Source organism: Rhyacophila brunnea, unplaced genomic scaffold (assembly GCF_057557595.1).
Source record: "Rhyacophila brunnea isolate RB1 unplaced genomic scaffold, BYU_Rbru_1.0 scaffold_8, whole genome shotgun sequence".
Taxonomy (NCBI): domain Eukaryota; kingdom Metazoa; phylum Arthropoda; class Insecta; order Trichoptera; family Rhyacophilidae; genus Rhyacophila; species Rhyacophila brunnea.
In genome coordinates this window covers 38,526,037-38,547,161 of record NW_028233350.1, presented here as the reverse complement: position 1 = coordinate 38,547,161, position 21,125 = coordinate 38,526,037, and the positions used below count along the sequence as shown (strand labels likewise).

Here is a 21,125-nt window from a genome sequence, read left to right as displayed (position 1 = left end):
GATACGTTTTGGACACAATCGCAATAAGCAAAATTTCGTGATCAATGGGAGATTTGAAAAATATATATACCATTTAACATGTAAAAACAGTAAATAAACAACATAAGTACATTAAATAATACCCCCATTTACACGTGCATGGATTTACCGTTGTCAGTAAATATTATCATGGCCATAACAAGAAAATGTATGGGTGAACATGTATTATCCTGCAGTTGCAAGCTTGCATGCATGAATCAAAAAAGTTTGGAAGCTTTTGAATTTTCGTGCGACAGTAGGTATTTTTTCGATCTGCACCTGTGCAGTAGAACGATAGTGGCGAACCTGCCGTCAAAAAAACCAACTATACTCATTTTGAGGTTAACCGATTTTCACTACCTGTAATAGTACCATAAAATGACAACATCGCTTCTCGCTTACTCATGAAGAATGAGATTGGAGAGATAGTCAGCACTTTTACGTGTAAACAGCTATTGTCATGATAGTTTTAAAATACACACTATTGCTGCCAGTAAAACCATGCATGTGTACAGGCACTATAAGAGTAATTTCTAATAAAATTAATTCATTATGTTATTCACCGTGTTGCAAAAGAGAATCTACATAGTTTACCCTGTTTGTCGATAACTGTCAAATAATCTGAGCGTATGCGTATGATTGCACTCAGTACGACAATTCCTGACGTGTGGCACATGTCAAAATAGGTGCGGGACCAAAAAAATATTATTAAACACCGATCGCGACATAACTAGAGCTGCTTGTCAATGGAAGTTTCATAATCTTCACTATTGTCGTTGTCAATATAAGGCAGTTCATGGCATTCATGTCATTACTGTAAACAATCCCATATTCACTTCCAATAGGGTTCTACACATACTTACAAATTTGCTCATTAGTTACATAGTCATCGCGATATATATTTGTATACATACAAACAAATTAGCCAAAGTACGTAATGTGTATAGTAATTGTCGTACATCCAACTCTAATAAGTGCAAATTCATTATATCGAGATCGACTTTCAATATGAAAAAAAATTGTCTCCCAGTTGTTTTGACATGTGCCACGAGTAAAACAAAAGTATCCAAATGCCATATTGTTTCCCAAGAAAATGGCATATAAGAACCTGTCCCCGGATTAAAGTGAATGAAGATGACGAAGTATTCGAATAGAGTCCGTGATTGTATCGGATCAATTGACAGATATCAACAAATGTTACATAATAAGCACAAACGGACCAACCAGGCATTCTTTTTTTGTAACACAGAACAAATTGAATATTTTTTTTTCATTTATTGCAAAATTATGTATGACGTTCATTTTTTAAATCCTCCGTTGATTCCGATATCGTGAACGTGTAGAAAATGTATCCCTCGTGATCAACAGGCATGTCTTTGATCAGCGATGTTTGTGTGTTGTCATTGTTATAATTTCTACGGTCGAACAATTACGAACGAACGGTAGGTAGGACGACTCGAAGTCAATCTAGCTACCCATCCATAAATTTTTTTGAAATATTTTTTTTTGATAGGTGTATGTTTACTAATGAATGCTACATTCTTATCTTATGTATTATTTGTTGAATAAAATATAATTAAAATAAACATTATTAAAATAAAATTTATCACAATGAAATTATGGCGACCTCAAAATTAATGTCAGAAAGACCATAGAAAGGAAAATAATAATGCATTCCATAAATCATAATGTAAAAACTTGGAAAAACTCGCACAGGGACCACATTTGTCGTAACTTTCAAAACAAAATGTATTATCATGCATAATTTAATTTATGCAAAGGGGAGAATATTACATCCAGGCATTTTACAAAAATGTTTCCAAAACAAAAATGTATCAACTCTACGATATCTCTTTAATGGAAATAAGGAAAACAGGAGTAAACATGAAAATTTAGGGGCAACGAGAGGCCAAAAGAATACAAATAAAAATATAGTACTTTTAATTGCTGTTAAACTTCTAAAAGTAAGCATGTGGAATTGATGGCAAAGATGCTAGTGTCTTCTGCAACAACCTTCCTTTGTGAACATGGATTTTTTACTCTTAGGCCATCCTCCCACGGCGCAACTGAAATCTGATGGAACTGGTTTGTGAAGGAACTCATAAACTGACCAATGTGATGCTTCGCACACGGCGCTACTGAAACCCAGTTGAAATAATAATCACATAACCTCAAACTATCAAACTGGACTGTCAGCTGTGTTGTACAAAAACTGACAATACGCGCGCTGCAGCGTTTACAATTATGTTATTTTAATTTTCCGATTAATATTTACTTTTGACGTCTCTGGTTGTTTTGGTTTTTACGATATGACGCTAGCGGCTTTACGAAGTGCTACCAATTTTGGTAAGAAAATATGATTTTTCACCGAAATCTAATGATGTTGGTGCTACTGTTTTACGGTGACTGGAAACTTCAGAGACCGCGCGACTAGCATGTCGCATCTCTTCGCGACCGTTTTGAAGCTGAGAGATTCCAGTCTCGCCGTCAGCGAGCCGCCATTGAAATACATTAGCTAGATACTGGCTGGAATTTTAGTTTCAGTTTCGACGGACATAAGTTGCGCCGTGGGAGGATGGCCTTAAACACAGAAATTTGTTGACCCCGTAGATAGTATCGGTGATAATATGACTGATCGGTCGAAAGTGTAGTGCGGTAGATTGAAGAAACATAACATGTTTTTCATGAAAATATGTGTAACTATACTAAATGGATATTTCATAGAAGACAATTTATTTCTGAATTTAAAACTAAGAGAATAAAGTTGTTATTTGTCACTCATGAAAAGTTGTATTTTTTGAGATACGTGTTTGTAAAAAATTAACTAGGATATAATATTTTCGCACAATTAAATAGACTATTTTAAATAAAAAGATAAAATTCGCATCAGAAATGTATGGTTTCACAAATGAACGACAACTGTCAAATGGTAGATTTTCACCATGAATGGAAAGAAATAGTTCTCACTTGTCAATAGATTATTGTAGCACTCAAAAATGAAAAGATGTATCGACGGAAAATATATTTTGCTCTTCTTTGTGGTTAAATTAATTAAGATTATTTTAACATGTGTATCCATCAGTGGCGAAGGGTGGAGGTAGGCTGTTAAGATCCGCCATAAATAGTGCACATTAAACTTTTTCAGACATGCATATTTGTTTTCATTGAAATAAGACTACAATTTCCAGATAGTGTTGGTTAGATTTTAAAATTCAATTAAACCCTGAGAAACCAAGCCATAATAGATAATAGTCAAAAAATACATGTCTATCTATAAAATATCTACAATTATGCAATTAAATCATACATAACTTTGAGTATTTTATAGATAGAATAATATTTTTTATTTATTATAGTTTGGTTTACGCAGGACTTAATGAATTAAAAAAATGAACCAACAATATGTGTAATATGTATTTTTAATTCAACGAAAACAAATAACTATGAATGGAAAAGTGTGCACAATTTTGTCGTATCGCCCAAATTAGACAAAATCTATTATGTTTACGTTTAGGCAGGGCTTAATTGATTTTTAAAAACTAACTAACACCATCTGTAAATTGTAGTCTTAGTTTAATAAAAACAAATACATAAGACTATCAAAGTTTAGTGTGCACTATTTATAGCGAATCTTAACAGCCTACCTCCACCCTTCGCCACTGGTATCCATGTATAGTACATATCAGTAGCCAAGGGTGGAGGTAGGCTGTTAAGATCCACCATAAATAGTGCAAATTAAATTTTGTCAGTCATACGTATTTGTCTTTATTGAACTAAGACTATACTTTACAGATGGTATTGGTTAGTTTTTAAAAATCAATTAAACCCTGCCTACCAAACCATAATAGTTTTGGTATATTTTGGGCGATATGACAAAATTGTGCATACTTTTTCATTCCTACTTATTTGTATTCCTTGGATTAAGAATACATATTACACACATTGTTCGTTCATTTTTTTAAATTCATTAAGCCCTGCCTAAACCAAACTATAATAGATAAAATATATTATTCTATCTATAAAATATTCAAAGTTATGTATGGTTTAATTGCATAATTTTAGATATTTTATAGATAGACGAGTATTTTTTGACTTTTATCTAGTATGGCATGGTTTTGCAGGGTTTAATTAAATTTTAAAGACTAACCAACACCATCTGTAAATTGTAGTCTTATTTCAATGCAAACAAATACGTATGACTGACAGAGTTTAGTATGTATGCACTATTTATGTCAGATCTTAACAGCCTACCTCCACCCCTCGCCACTGGTACATATTATATTCAGATATAATAGTATATAGTAGGTATCGATATAAAACTAAAAACAAACACATTCAAAAGGAAATAGTCAATTTGATTAAAGGTTATAATTATTATATAGATGGAGCATAAATGGTCATGGAAAATATATTATCCATCCATAAACGATTTTATTAATATGGGCCTATAAAATGACAATTTCTACAGTAAAATTATACTTTATACATGATATTTTATGATGTCTCGCGCAATGGCGTGGATAGCAGACCATAGTGACATTAGCTACGAGCTAATTGTGATAAATAGCATTTATCACATTACGTATTCTGGCGATTAATTATGTAAAAAAAGTTAACCGTCTGAATTGTCAAAAGGTGATATCTTTTAACAGCCCCTCTCTTGGCCATGCTAACTTTGAGAACGAGACGGAGTACGTCAATTTTACATAATTATTGAGAATTGAGTTGCAAGATCCGACTGTTGTACTGTAATCGCAATGACATGACTAATAAAATTGTAGGTTATGTTAATATGTCTAATGTGCTAATACAAAATTCTTGTGTTCGGCTCATTACCGACTAGATGGCGCTGGTTCGGCTTTGTCCACTTGTGTTCGGTCTTATCCACTTGGGTTAGGCGGCACGAACATATCTGAATTTGACTGACATGTCTACCAACCTAAATTTTCGCCGTATCATGAATTAGAGATAGACACCGATAACTGTTTTGTTTATAGAATGCCTTCCGTGTTAATTTGGACCAGTGAAAATAACGGAAACATGCTAAAGTCATAACAGTTAAAAATAGACCTGCAAGACCTTTAAAAAAAATTGTATCAGTGGTGAGGAGGAATCATTTAAGGGGGGACATGCTCGTCGAAGGTCAAAATTGAGTTTTTATTGTATTTTCAAACCATGATCCTGGACACTCCTTAAACGTTGTAGATAATCTATTTAAATAATTTTGAAGCCTTATTATCCTTTATAGTTATTTTAAACATATGATGACTGCATAAAGTATTTTTGTTACATAAAATAGTATTCTTTTAAACCTCTCGCTCTAATGTTTTAGAATATAGTCATATTTCGGTACATAACTGTGCAGTGGTGTTAAGATTTTTTACATTTATTAATTTTTAAACGCATTTATAAAACCATTAGCATAATTTACTACGAGATAATTTTTGTAAAATATTCACGATAAAAAATTATATTGATAATCTCTGTGATCCCAAATTTGACAAGAATTAGACATTTTATTATTCAAAAAATCGGCAAGATTAACACATTTGAAGATAATTCTAAAGATATTTATTATAAGCTATGTCTTTGACCATTCAAGTGTGATAAACATCATATGAATAATGATTGCTTTATAATAATTATTGACCTAAGAATAAGGTAGTGTTTTTTTGAAATACGCTATTTCTTTTGTCATTCCCTAGTGGTTAAGCTACAACACACGGCCGTAGCCATAAATTGACAAACTATAATTGAAGTAGGGAGTAAAATGATATTGACGCGCGTGTTTGAACATGTACCGTTTAAAAAAAAAATAAAAAAAAATCGGTTAGGTACATGTTCAAACACGCGCGTTAACATAATTTTACTCCCTACTTTAATTATAGTTTGTCAATTTATGGCTATGGCCGTATGTTGTAGCTTAACCACTAGGGAATGACAAAAGAATGTCTTGAAATGTGTTAATCTTGCCGATTTTTTGAATAATAAAATGTCTAATTCTTGTCAAATTTGGGATCACAGAGATTATCAATATAATTTTTTATCGTGAATATTTTACAAAAATTATCTCGTAATAAATTATGTTAATGGTTTTATAAATGCGTTTAAAAATTAATAAATGTAAAAAATCTTAACACCACTGCACAGTTATGTACCGAAATATGACTATATTCTAAAACATTAGAGCGAGAGGTTTAAAAGAATACTATTTTATGTAACAAAAATACTTTATGCAGTCATCATATGTTTAAAATAACTATAAAGGATAATAAGGCTTCAAAATTATTTAAATAGATTATCTACAACGTTTAAGGAGTGTCCAGGATCATGGTTTGAAAATACAATAAAAACTCAATTTTGACCTTCGACGAGCATGTCCCCCCTTAATATTACAGTAGGCGCTCGGTAATCCGGCACCCATATTTTTTCACCTATGCCGGATTGTCGAAAATGCCGGATTATTGGATTTCTATAGGAAATAATAAATAATCTGTCAAGGTCGGGTACCCAACTGCCGAGCGAACTGCTCTCTGCTCTACAATCTGGTAGTTTAATGTGAAACCTACCGGATTATAGAGCAAGAGAGCTGAGTTGCAAAATGCCAGACTATTGGACGTGCCGGATTGGTGAATGCCGAATTACCGAGCGCCTACTGTAATTGAAAACCCTCAAAACCTGGTTCACATTTATTCCTTTTAATTCTAAAGTTATAGAAAAAACAAAAAGTCATTTTGTACTGCCTGTATTGTAAGTCATTGTGGTCGGCATAAGGATGCCTCACTCACCTATATTTGGCTGTTGTAATGTGGTTGTTGCAGAACTTGGTGGTCTGGGGTCCATTGACGAAGATGATCCGGTGTTCACTGACACAGCCAGCGCCATCAGTTGCCGCAGACGTTGTTGCGTCATCATCGTCTGCAAATTTCAAATAACCAATATTAGCCATCATCAATGGATTATAATTTAGAAAGCATAAAATTGTCACTGTATTATTTCACCAGTTATGATGTGAATACAGTGATACCCCAAAATTACGCGATAGGTGGGTCCGACGAAAAACGTTGAAGTCGGATTCGCCTAAGTCAGGGTACAAACAAGGACTAACAAAAACACTAGTTTAGAAGAAAAATATTTAATAAAATTGCAGTTCTTTGTAGATTTTATATGTACGATAAGTTATATAAAAAAGCTGTTTCGATGACGATGGCTTTGTAAAATCGAACAAATCTGTCTGGCGACACAATGTCTTCTTTCTTTCATGCAGAATTTCTTAGTAGCAAGCAAATTCCTTTGTTGGAGTCAATATTCTCTAAAATTTTTAAGCCCTTTTTAATTGAGCTGAAACCTTCTGTCAAGCTTGCAATTGTCATGTGCTTCCCTGGTGGAACTGGTTCTGAAGTGTCAGATAGTTCAACTGTATAACTCCGAATTCGCATAAGTCAGGGTATTACTGTATATTTAAAACAAAAATATAATGACAGACCAAAAAATGTGACTCTTAGGCATTTCGCTCATGGAGAAACTAAAATCTGACAAACTGGTTGCTGATGGAACTCATAAACTGGCCGATGACTGATGCTTCGTACACGGCGGTACTGAAACCCACTTGCAATAATAATCTCATAACCTCAAACTATCAAACACATTGTCTTTCCTACTCCATTCTAAGCTTTCTCCATAACATGTTTACGGGAATATTCCGGCTGCCTGTAATTATACAGGCAGGAGTATTTCTCAACATCTGCCACATACTTTAAATTAAAAATCAGTTCGCCCATCTTTATCTTGACGTCTTGACTTGTTATCGCTTGTTCAGTTCAGTTCAGTGCTAACAATTTTGGTAAGAAAATATGATTTTTCATTGAATTTACTGATATTAGCACCACTGTTTTAAGGTGACTGGAAACTGAGAGATTGGGAGACTAGCATGTAGCGTCGCTTCGATTTCGGTCGCAAACGTTTTGAAACTGAGAGAATCCAGTCTTGCCGTCAGCGAGACACCATTGAAATACACTGGCTAGATATTGGCTGGAATTTTAGTTTTAGTCGCGTCTTTGTATTCTCGTGAGCAGATGACCGTAGGGAATTTTATTATAAATGTGAGAATATTATCAATGTCATAGTATTATCATCAGGTCTCCTGCCAAGGCTACATCCTCTTACTTGTGAAAAAATGCCGTTCTTAATTAGATATATCAAAACGCCTATCTCCCGTCAATAATAGTAAAGAAGAAATTATTACCCATCATCAACACCGTGCACTTCAATAATTCAATCTTTATTTATCTTCAGAATGGCATATGACTAATGGTGGAGGTAGGATGTGCAGATCTGATATTAATAATGCACACTACACTACTATGAATACAGATGGTGTTGGTTAGTCTTTAAAAACCAATTAAACCCTGCCGAACCCTAACTAGGTAAAAAATATTATTCTATCTATAAAATATGATACATATAAATTTAGTGTGCACTATTTATGTCGGATCTCCATAGCCTGCCGGCACCCTTCACACCGCTATGTATATAAGTAACACAGGTATCACTTCACAAAATCAAATCTGAGAAGAGATTACTCGTGATAATAATAATATGTACTGTCAAAATAACCCCGGTATATTTACAAGGTATATAGGTAAGCATTTAAAATGCCAACTAAATCAATCTTAAGATTAATCTCAAACTCGATGAATCATGGAAAAAACCAAGTACTTAATTATTAGGAATAATGTTTTTTTCCATAAGTAATCTTAAAACATTATATATTAAACAAATACTTAACATACTTTTGAGACGTTCACAATGCATTTTTTCATTAGTTTTCATTCATATTGAAACGAAAATAAATGAATTGATTAACAATCGCAATGTCAAAATGTTTATCATTGCAATTGCAACAGCGAAATTGAATACTGTTGTGACACTGACAGTTCATTCGAATACTTCTTATTTTTCTTATATGGTTGATAAAACGATGAAACATAACTTACTCTATGGTACTTACTACTTCCGTAAATTTAATTATGTACTTTTTGAAAATAGACTTGATACCTAGTTAAATACAAAATATTGCTAGGTATTCTATAAAAATAAAGACGAAATATCGCGGTATTAACATTTTTGGTGCTTTTTCCTGGTTCTCCGTCATCGTAATCTGTCAGTCGCCATTTTGAATTTTAGCTATATTTTTGTCATCGAATTATAGTACGCGGTCCACGCCATTATAGTATTTCGGCAAAAATTATAGTACGTGTAGAGAAAATGAAAGTTTTTTGTTTTTCACGAACATAACGGAGAATAATTCGAGAAATTCCGATGTCCTACTTAATTATAACACCTCTTACGACCGAAAAATGCTAACACCGGCCGCCGTCATTAACTGTCACGTTAGTTTTTTAGAGTAGGTATACAACGCAAAACCATGTCCATTGACTAAAATCGCACACTGAGATCTTATTTATGCTATTTTTTATAGTACTTATTCCACTTTAATTAATATATTAGGACCGGTTTCGTCCGCCTCAGTGGGACATTATCAACTATACAAAGGATACGTTGGTATGTTTCACAATACAAACACTCCGCTCCTAAATTTCTTAGGAAACACTAACATGCAATAATAGGAATGTATTAAATACATATAGGGATTGCAATACCGGTATTTCAAAATCGGTATTTCAGTATTTATCAATACCTAAGTACCGGTTTTAATAATCCAAAATACCGAAATTTTCGGTACTAAGAAACTACACTCGTTTACGTTTTTGACGATGCATTTAATGTTATTTTTTCATTAGTTTATACTGTATTTCCTATTCAATTGAGTATATCAGTTATGTGCTGATAAAATACAAAATATTGACTGAATCCAACATAGGTGAAATAACAATAAAACACAATCCATTAAATATTATACCCATTTATAAAATTGTCTCGATAAATTAACGTAATGATATTATTTCCAAATAAAAAATATCCCTGACAAATGTTCAATTTTATTATTCTATAATAACATTATTGATGATTGTACAAGTTTTGAATTGAAGAAGCTTTTCCTGCAGCCGCGCTTATTTGCACTTAATAAACTAGCCTTTTTGAGGGCTTTAGTTGAAATTATCAATATATTCAAATTATTTGTAAAAATCACTAATTCTACAATATTGGGATTAATACATATTTTTAAATGTCACCATAATAAATGTAGATATGTTGGTTTTATTCTATAAAATAATGTTTTGAAAAGATTGTAATAGCTATATTTACCGATTAGTAGGTAGGTACTTATGTTTAACGAATACCGGTATTCAATAAGAAATACGGAAAAACCGGTCGTGATATTTCCATTCGGTATTGCAATTCCTAAATACATACGTGAGTAATTTAATAAGTACTTATACATTTGAGAAGCAAACATTCAAAAAGTGATTTGTCACACATTTTGAAAAATGCCGTTTATTGTCAATTCTGATAGTCCATATTTAAATCTATGAAAGGAAACCAGAATCAGTGTTCAAAGAACCTTTTATCCTATAAAAAAATATAATGCCTTGATTTTCATTCAAATAGTGTTTTGCCCACAAGTTTCATGAAAATCGTGTTTTGTCCAAATTTCAAATCAAAAAATGAACCACTTCCGCGAATTTTGGATTATACAAAATACCAGGTTTAAAATTCTTTCCTTAAACAGTTTTATAATAAAAAAAAAACCATTTTGAACACAATATGTTTTTCTTGATTATCTCAGCTCAACATCTGTGTGACAAATCACGTTTTGAATGTTTGCTCCTCATTTATATATATTTTGAAACAACTCGGCAACACACACATTAGTAAAAATATTTGAATCTGAATACACATCTCAAATCACATGTGCGTGTAAAACATGGACCCTAAGTAAAAGAGAGATCTGGATTACTTAGAGTAGCACAGCGTGATATGGAGAGGTGCATGCTGGGCATGACTTGAAAGGACAAAAAGCGGAATTATTGGATAAGGAAACGGACTAGGGTTTGCGATGTAATAGAGTTCGCTAAAAACCTCAAATGGAAATGCGCTGGGCTCGAAGAAGAGACAATCGCTGGACAAATCTAATCATCCAGTGGTACCCAAGAGGTACACAACGTCCGCAAGGTAGATTTAGTGGCCGCTGGATTGATGGAATAGTTATGTAATAATTATATATTATATTATAATATAAATAATTAATCTGACAGGTGTACTGGCAAAAAAAATATTGCTTTCGCTCGTTGCCAATATTTGAACTCTGATCCGGTCTTCCGATCTTCCGGTCTGACCGATATTCACCGATCCCTGAATTACTAAATGCGAACAATGGGGGAAGTATCTAAATTATGCATTGGTTTCATAAAGAACTTCATCGGTGTTGTATTTATTCCCTCTAGAAGTGTGAATTTATTTTTAATAATGCAACCAATATAATATTACGGCTAAAATAATGTGTCTCAACATAATTAATATTATGTATGGCAATGGTCAATACTTGTTTCTGGCATATTAGAAAAATATTTCAATACCTAATTATTTATATATAAAAAATCTATGTAATTTCAGACTCGTGGCCTATTATACGAGGGTGGGTCAATAATTCCTTAGAAAAAAGCATTAAAACAGTTTTTATTTTTGTTTTTTTTTTTATTTCTCAACATAATCTCCTTGGAGCTCAATACACTTGGTTAGACGTTTCTCAATTTTTTTTAAACCGTCAGAAAAATAAGTTTTCGGAAGGTCCTCAAAATAAGCATTTGTCCGATCGATGACTTCTTCATTTGAAAAAAAACGTTGTCCACTTAGCCATTTTTTTAAGTTTGGGAAAAGGAAAAAGCCACTGGGGGCGCTAAATCTGGCGAATACGGTGGATGGTCGACCAATTCGAACTTCAATTCTTCAATTTTAGCCATTGATCGTAAACATGTGTGAACACGGGCATTGTCCTGATGAAAGAGGATTTTTTTCCTGTTTAAATGAGGCCGTTTTTCTTCAATTTCGTTTTTTAGCTGGTCCAATAAAGATGCATAATAATCCCCTGTTATTGTTTTTCCTTTTTCCAAATAGTCAACGAAAATAATTTCACGTGCATCCCAAAATACAGTAGCCATAACCTTACCAGCTGATTTTACGGTTTTCGCCTTCTTTGGACATGGTTTGTCTTCGCAATCCACTGCTTTGACTGTTCTTTCGTCTCGGGAGTATAGTGGTGTATCCATGTTTCATCTACAGTCACAAAGCGACGAAAAAATTCATCCGGATTGCGTTGCATGAGCGACAACAAGGCTTTAGAGGCCACCACCCTATTGCGTTTATTGCCGACTGTGAGCAAACGCGGCACCTATCTTGCAGAAATATTTTTCATGCCCAATTTGTCATGTAAAATAGAAATGACGCTACCTTTTGAGATCCCTGTAACCTCAATTATCTCACTCAACTTTAATCTTCGGTCACTTAACACCATATCGTGGATTTTATTGATCATTTCTGGTGTAGTCACCTCTACAGGACGCCCTGAGCGTGGTTCATCCTTTGTTGATGTACGACCACGTTTAAATTCATTTAACCAGTTATAAATAGTTGCAAGTGAAGGAGCAGATATGCCGTGAACTAAATCCAACTCATTTTTTATTTCCTTTGCTGTTAACCCTTTTATATTAAAATGTTTAATAACAGCTCTAAACTCAATTTTCTCCATTTTCCATTTTTCCATTTTCCACAAGCAAATTTTTTTTTTAAATGTACGAGAAACACACAACAACCCGACCAATCTGATTGAAACTTCGCAGCATACTGAATCGGTAGTGCCGCTGCATGAAAACAAACCGCTTACAATACTAGTCGCGCCACCTGTCGGCTTTTCTAAGGACTTATTGACCCACCCTCGTACAAACAAAAAAAAACCGAGAGGGTAGTTCATGGATACTTTCTAAGTTATTTATGGTGACGACTAGGTATTACATTACAATATTATAAATACGTAACAGAATAATAAAATAGAAATGCGAAAGCCAATCGCCATAGACCAAGACATTGAATGCAGTTTTTGATTTATTGAAGACTAAACCATAAAACGCAAAAATAAAAAAAAAACCCGCTGAATTTCCTCAAATATTACTAATATGCATATTACATACGTAAATATTGAAAATAGTCTTTAACGCGTAGGTATTTTAGTTTATCCCACAGTTTTTCATACTCGACAATCGTACCATCTTTCAACCACACCAATAAGGTAACGCCCTTCACACTATTGCTGTGTTCTCTGCTAGTTTGACGACATTTAGATTTAGATACGTATGTATGTGCCAGTGGCGAAGGGTGGAGGTGGGCTGTTGAGATCCGACATAAATAATGGACAATAAACTTTATCAGTCATACTTATTTGTTATCATTGAACTAATAATACAAATTGCAGATGTTATTGGTTATGTTTTTAAATACAGTTAAACCCTGCCTAGACCAAACAATAATAGCAGAGGTAGGATGCGGAATTCCGACAAAAATAATCCTGATTCTGTTAGTCATAGGTACTTTTGTTTCCATTGAACTAATAATACAAATTGCAGATGGTGTTGGTTAGTTTATAAAACTTAATTAAACAATGCCTAACCAAACTATAATGGATAAAAAAATATTCGTCTATCTATAAAATATCTAAAAATATGTTTGACATAATATCTATTAGGTATCGTTTGCTTTAGGCAGGGTTTAATTCAATTTTAAAAACTAACCAACACCATCTGCAATTAGTATTCTTATCTTAGTTCAATGAAAACGAATAAGTATGACTGAAGTTTAGTGTTCACTATTTATGTAGCCAATCAACAACATCCTACCTCCACCCTTGGCCACTGGTATATAGGTATTTCACAATATGTACTAACTTGACAAAATTTCACAAAAATCACCTTCCGAATTAGTTTCAAACTTTTTTTCACTTGGAAAACTCATTTTAATATTTCTAAATCCGACCGCAAAGCGGTCTCCGTAGCAAACACATATTACATACTAAAAATAATCGTTCGACTCTAACTCAAAACAATTATTATACTGAATCATAGAACGTGTTGAAAAAATGATAATATTTTATAGTACTAAGAATAAAAAAAATACTGTTATCGAGAATTGATAAATTAAATTAATCTAAAAAAATAGATAATCTTGTGTACATACTTACTTAAAACATTATTAAATAGTAGTATTAGTCAAAGTTACCGATGTTTATATTTATTAGGTACTACCTATACCAGTGGCGAAGGGTGGAGGAAAGCTGTTAAGATCCAATATAAATAATGGACACTAAACTTTGTCAGTCATACTTATTTGTTTACGTTGAACTAAGAATACAATTTGCAGATGGTGCTGGTTATTTTTTTTAAATTCATTTAAACCCTGCCTAAACCTAAATCAGTGGCGAAGGCTCCATAGTAGGCGATTATTTGAAGCCTACCTTTTAAGAAAACTAGATAAAAAGTATTTAAATTTAAATAAATAAAAGAATGTGCGAGAACCAATCTATCGTCAGAATAATTAATTCATATTAAAAAATAAAAATGAGAGCCATCTATCGTCAGAATTTAGAATAGATAAAAAATTAATGACAAGCAGCGCCACGTGTTCTCTAGCGAGTATTGAAATATCGATTCATTCGAGATGATTTTGGCGTGTTTTTTGTATGAACTGCGTGTCACGTGACATCGGGGTAGTCTGGCTTTTTTCATACGAATATATAAGCTTAAAAGGCGAAGCATAAAATTTCCGCATATATTTAGTGTCGATGACTGCCACTTTATTCAAATAATAATTAATAATGCGATAATTTAAAAAAAATCCTACGGGTTCAATCACGTCATAGGTATAAAGAGCGAATAGTTTTAAAGTTTTAATAATAAATAATAATTTTATCTCATGATTATTATTTATCAGTTAATTCAGTCATAGACTAACATTATAATATTATTATTATTATTACCCTATATTTACCGATGACATATTTTTAGGCGTAATTTACGTGTATATAGGAAAATACATAATTTATATACATCACTCAATTCTATATCGTCAGTGAGCCATTGAAATTTTATCGATTTAGTGTGACGTTGTCATTAGTGTGATCTATTCATCAGTAATAATATCGTATTATCGTTTTATTTTTCGTAAGTACCTATACCTGACAAGTGTGCTCTTTTTCTCTAATTTCCACAGCTTAACTCTTTCTAAAAATCACCCTTCACCACTGACCTAACCATAATAGTTTAGGTATGCTATGGGCGATCCGACAAAAATATAATATTAAAAAATATAATGGACAACTATTTTTAAATAGGCGATGTACTCGTGGTGCACTGCGTAAGGCGCTGGCCTTCCACCTGAGAGTTCTGGGTTCGATTCCGAAGTGGGCACAAGTTTATGTGATTTTCTCAAAGCCCTGGTGTTTGTGATTGTTCAAAATTACTAAGCACCTTGTACGAAAAAGCAAGCACATGGTTATTAACAATTCTAAAAAAACTATTTTTAATAGTACAGAAAATAAAATCAAAAGTTGGGCACTGATCAAAAAAAAAATGTTGAGAAAGCATGATCTAAAAAGTACCTATTATACGAACTAGTATGAAACCATAAGTTTTTTTTAATAATAATACATTTTTCTTCACCCACATAGTAATGTGTGTGCAGCGTACGTCTCTATAAAATTTAGTACATACTTACACTTACTACAATTTTTCATTAATTAAATTATTTTTTTATTTAGGTTAATAGTACACAAGAGAATGCATATTTTTTCAGTGAATAAATTATGTATGTACAGTAAAGAATGTGACATGTCTACTTAAATCGTGAGCAAATAAAAAATAATAATCATTGAATTAAAATAAGCATCTACTATTTCGATCTCTTCATCTTCCGACATGGCCATGGCACAAATCGAACCTTGACCTCGTCCACCGCTTTCTTCTAGCCAGCGCGACAATATAAATAATATAATACTGCTACCATTTTAAATGTAGGTACACCAAGTCCATTCTTACCACATAGGTAAATCGCCGGTGACTAGGGTTGCCAATTTAGCGTTTTTCTTGCCCGATTTACCATTACTTTCTGCAGCACTGATATCCACATAAAATAAGGATCGTATCGTTACTCATTGGATCATTTTCAGGTTTTAATACCGGATCTTCGAGTATTTAATTTTGCATGGGAACTACTTCCAATGGATGCCACAACTATCGACTGATCGGTTTTCGCAGCCGTTGTATATTGCAGTGGTGAAGGTTCCTTACTAATTACAGCACTCGCAATGGAAAAGTTTACGAACCGGAGAGCTCGACAATTTTCTGAAGATATTAACATTTTTATCAAATTTCATGTATATTTTATAAAAATAAGTGTTTCTATTTTTTGTTATATGTATAGCTTATCTAGCTCAGACGGTCCACGAGACGGAGCGATAATTTTACCGATGTCACGAACCGGAACGGCCCTCCAGTGCGCTCCGGTCCAGTTAGAGCCCTGACTAATTAACTACCAAAAACGGTTTGTATTACTATATTAATTTACAAAACAAACTAACAGAGACTTTATGCTATATAATTATTTAATATGTATTCCAATGTACTGCCTATAGCCCTATAGGTACATATTACGCATCCGTAGGCTACTAGTGATCGAGCACTTAATTAATTATCGAGTTGTATGAGATATGAGGTGCCGCCTACCAGAATATTTTCAAAGCAGATCGGAAAATTATTTGAAACGTAGTTGAATGCCAGATTGGAATCCTTTTAAATACTCGCACATAACTTTAAATTAAAACATATTTTTATGTAGGGTTTGTTGTAGGCACAGCTTAATTGAATTTTAAAAACTAACCAACACCATCTGCGATTTGTATTTATAATTTTGTAGAAAAAATCACACAATTTTAATTCATTCAGAATGACAAAAAGATAGATTTAGCAAGTAGATACCCACCGAGTTTATTATCGTTATGAAAATTCCATTTGGTTTCAATGCTTTTCTGTCATTTGTGACACGCCTGATGGTGTTGGTCAATTCTCATTAACATTCATCATAACCTACATATTTTATAATAAGACGTCTTTGTTAATATTTAACATTCCGTAGATATTAGAAATATTTAAGTTGTTTCGGACACCTAGTATCACTTTCTAAATATGATATCTTTGTGAAGCAGATATTTTTTAGATCGAATAGCAGTAATACATTCTATAAGTAATCCGATAAATTATTGCGTAAAAATGATAGATATTTTGATTAATTTTTACGATAAAAATACACATAGCTAATAACATGTTTTTACATACAAAATGAATGCCATGTAGCATTAATACGCCATAAAACGATACAAAAATAGCCTTTTATGCCCTTCAATTCATCACTCAATAAAGATTTTATTTGGCCACTATTAATCACTGTCAAATAACCGAGCGGCGATTTTTATTACGTAACATTCATTCAATACCACGGAAAATAGCATCGTAGTATTATTTCGGGTAGATTACGGATTATTTTGTTCGAATCATTTTCATTTATAAACGATTTTCACGACTCACCCAGAATATCATGTCTCTGTGTATAAGGGATGTAGATGAAAACTGGGCGTCACAGAAAAAAAATAACAAAAATAATTACAAGATAAAAAGAACTTTTTATATAAGTGCAACGCTTTTAAATTTTCTGTTCAATTATTATGCTCAATATGCTCAAACTTGTACTTGATGTGAAGTAAATAAAGAACAAACAAACAAATATAGAATACTGAAATCTCATTTTGATTTCAATAGTAACGCACATATATATATATTAATAATTTAGTTGCTAGGACCACCCAATTAGCAACCAATGATAGTGGATTGGATTATGGATTTCTTCCGAAATAACTTTTCACACAAAACAAAATTAACTGAAAATGAATTCAATTCTACTTAAAGATGGCTAAAAGTATTAAAAGAATGCATTGGCATCGTGTTCTGATATATTCTAAAAGTTTCAAATGTCTAGCTAGTCGGGAAGTTAGTTAAAAATCGATTGCAAAATTTGTACTGGACAAACAACCACCGGACAAATAAGAATACGAGCTAATAAAAACGTTGTAAAAAAAATGAGACAGATTTTAGCTCATCTTTTTATACTTATTACAGAGTGGATGGACCAACCTAATTATATCTACGGATTAAAAACAAATATTCTTTTCTTGAAGGGAAATATTTTGATACATTTTTTTTATTTTATGCTTCATTTGTTATAGACGATTCCGAATTCAAATATGATTAAATGTACTTATGTGAAACTTAGTACTTATCAGTAAAATACTGAAGATGAAACCTCAAGTTCGGATGAGAAGCCGCTGATGCGGTGGGAGGGTAGTATCAATGAAGGAATGACGCAAAATACCTGATCTGTTGAAGGAGGCCAAGGCTTGAAACGGAACGCTGCAATTGGAAGAAGGCACGAGGTAATCGTCGACAATAAAATTTGTATCAAAATTAACGATGCATTGCTTGCGTCTTTGACTAATAATAATGCTTTTAACGAGTCAAATATATGAAAAGCATTTGCAAATTGATTGACGCCTTAAGGGGAATCCTATATGCCAACAGAGAACCTAGCGGAAAGATACGAAGCTTGCAATTTGAGATTTTTTTTGATAATTTACAATTTCAACTGTATTAATTAATAAATATGTACTTATCTGAAAACATAAAAAAGATTTTTTTTTAATTCAAAAATAAACTTACAATTGTAAAAAAATGTGAATTCGTTGCAGGGTCACATCTTATTATTACATTATATTTTATGGTCATGCATTATTAAAATTTAGTTTATAAAGTATTTAATTTTTTAACGTTTAGATTTTTGACTAGTTCATAGTTTTAATATTTTTTATATTTATTTTAAAAACACCGATTTTTAAAAAATATAAATGTGTATAACTTGTCCTTTTTATTTACATCTAAATCTAGACGTATAAAGGCGTTAAATCGCACGATCTCGGTGGCCAGTTTACTTCGCCGCCGCGCGAGATAACCATGCCCTCAAATCGCTCGTGCAGAATGTCCATCGTGGCATGCGCCGCGTGGCACGTAGCGCCGTCCTGTTGGAACCACGTCATGTTATCGGCATCCATATTATCCAGTTTAGACCACAAGAACTTGCTTATCATCGATCTGTAGCGCTCGCCGTTGACGGTTATGGCAATGTCAGTTTCGTTTTGGCGATGATTCCGCCAGACCAAAATCCGCACCAGACAGTGACTTTCTCGGGATGCATTTGGTGCTGGAGTATCTCTTGTGGGTTGGTATCGCCCCAAATCCGACAATTTTGATTTTTGACAACGTCGAATAGTCGACTCGGCAGGACGGTTGTGGCGAGGATAAAAATCACGTATTGCGCGGAACATTTCTCGAACGGAGCACTGATTTTGATAATAACATTTGATGATTTGCACACGTTGTTCAATGCTATAACCTTCCATGGTGATTTACCATACAGTCACCACTAAACAATTCACAACAAATTTGACAGATGTCACTTTAACAACATGACTGCTATAATCTAAAAAAATCGAACGTCCTTATTGAAAGACCCTATAGTATAAACAATCAAATATATAACCAAGAAATACGCACCTAGGTTATGTACCTAAATAAAATAATAGTCTTTAAACCAGAATTAGAGTCAAAATTCTTTGTTTGGCGAATATTTTAGCGAAATCTTTATACACTTAAGTGTACAGTGGCGGCCGGTGACAAGAATATGAGGGAGTGCAATAAAGACTCACCTATTTATGCAAGAAGTCTATCCTCAGATCCTTGGATTTTGAAAACACGTCTATTACACGAATATTAAAGTCTGATATTGACGATTTCAATTATTTTTCTATACTTAACATCGCAAAAGCATTTAACCTGTCTTGAGTCATGGTATTTCTCAAAAATTACTTAACCCTTTTTAAAGTTGGGAAACAACGCTCACTTTTATATTATATATTTTTATTTCATCTTTGATGGGAGTGCAGCGCACACTTTGCTCCTTTACTATAGCCATCCCTGCCTAAGTATAAGGTAATTTTATAAAACAAAAATAATAATAGGTATACGCATGGGCCCCACATCCTGAAGCGGGCCCCCAGGCTAGGATCTTTGGCGGGCCCCCCTATCTATCGCTAAAGATAAAGGCAGTGTGACGCTCTACAGTAGCGTTTTCTAAATCGTGTACGCGGTAAAGTTAATGTGTATATTTAGTGTTTTTTTTGTATATTTTATTAAATCTATTTGAATTAAAATAATAACATTATTGAAGAAAAACAGCCCCGCAGGCGACTTTTTTTTACTATTAGAGAGAATTTTATTTGTGATGTGTGTTTATATCACTTATCTGGTCGACTCGCCACGCCGGACCCTTCCTGACCCCGGCCCCCAGGCTAGAGCCCTGTCAACCCCCCTTTGTGGGGGCCATGGGTATAGGTATTAGGTAGGGCCATCATATCGAAAGAAAAAGTATCTATACTAGGTATCGGTAAAAAATATCGATAGGTAATTCAAAGAATCGATGCTTAGGTATCAGCTTGTTTATCATGCTTAGAATAACCACATTTTCACCAAGACGGTGAACAAAAATAAGAGCAATCCCCGTAAGATTTTTTTATTTAATTTTGCTATAGGTAGCCGATTCATTCGGTAAACAATCTGTTATCATTTGCTCATTTATAAAGTTCAGCCATTCTTTTAGCAGTCTTGTGTTTAAATCAGTGTTGCCATCTTCATGCGACCGAAATATAGTACGCGGTCCAAGAAATTATAGTACCTATTCGGCAAAAATTATAGTACGCATTGTCATAATATGTTGAAAATGTATAAGATTTTTGCATCTCACAAAAAAATAACCGAGAATTTGAGAAATTCCGAAACCCCTTTTTATTTAGGTAGTTATCTTTTTCGAACTACTAGTCGGTTTACAGGCAGCCGGGACCGCGCTAATTTTCATGGCCGATTTTGGCAAAATTCATGAATTCAAGAATGAAAACCTAACCTAACATAGGTAATCTAACAAATAATAATTCATACAGTGGC

The 21,125-nt window shown here is 33.3% G+C and overlaps 1 protein-coding gene across 5 annotated transcripts in view; it reads right to left on the bottom strand.

The window, feature by feature from the left end:
* ATP8A (ATPase phospholipid transporting 8A1) overlaps positions 1-21,125 on the bottom strand; it is a 213,671-nt gene that overhangs the window by 44,959 nt on the left and 147,587 nt on the right. For all 5 annotated transcript variants that reach the window (XM_085959249.1, XM_085959246.1, XM_085959248.1 and 2 more), the window contains exon 3: positions 6,807-6,936. In XM_085959249.1, the coding sequence (XP_085815375.1) occupies positions 6,807-6,936 (130 nt within the window). The remainder of the gene's footprint in view (positions 1-6,806; positions 6,937-21,125) is intronic.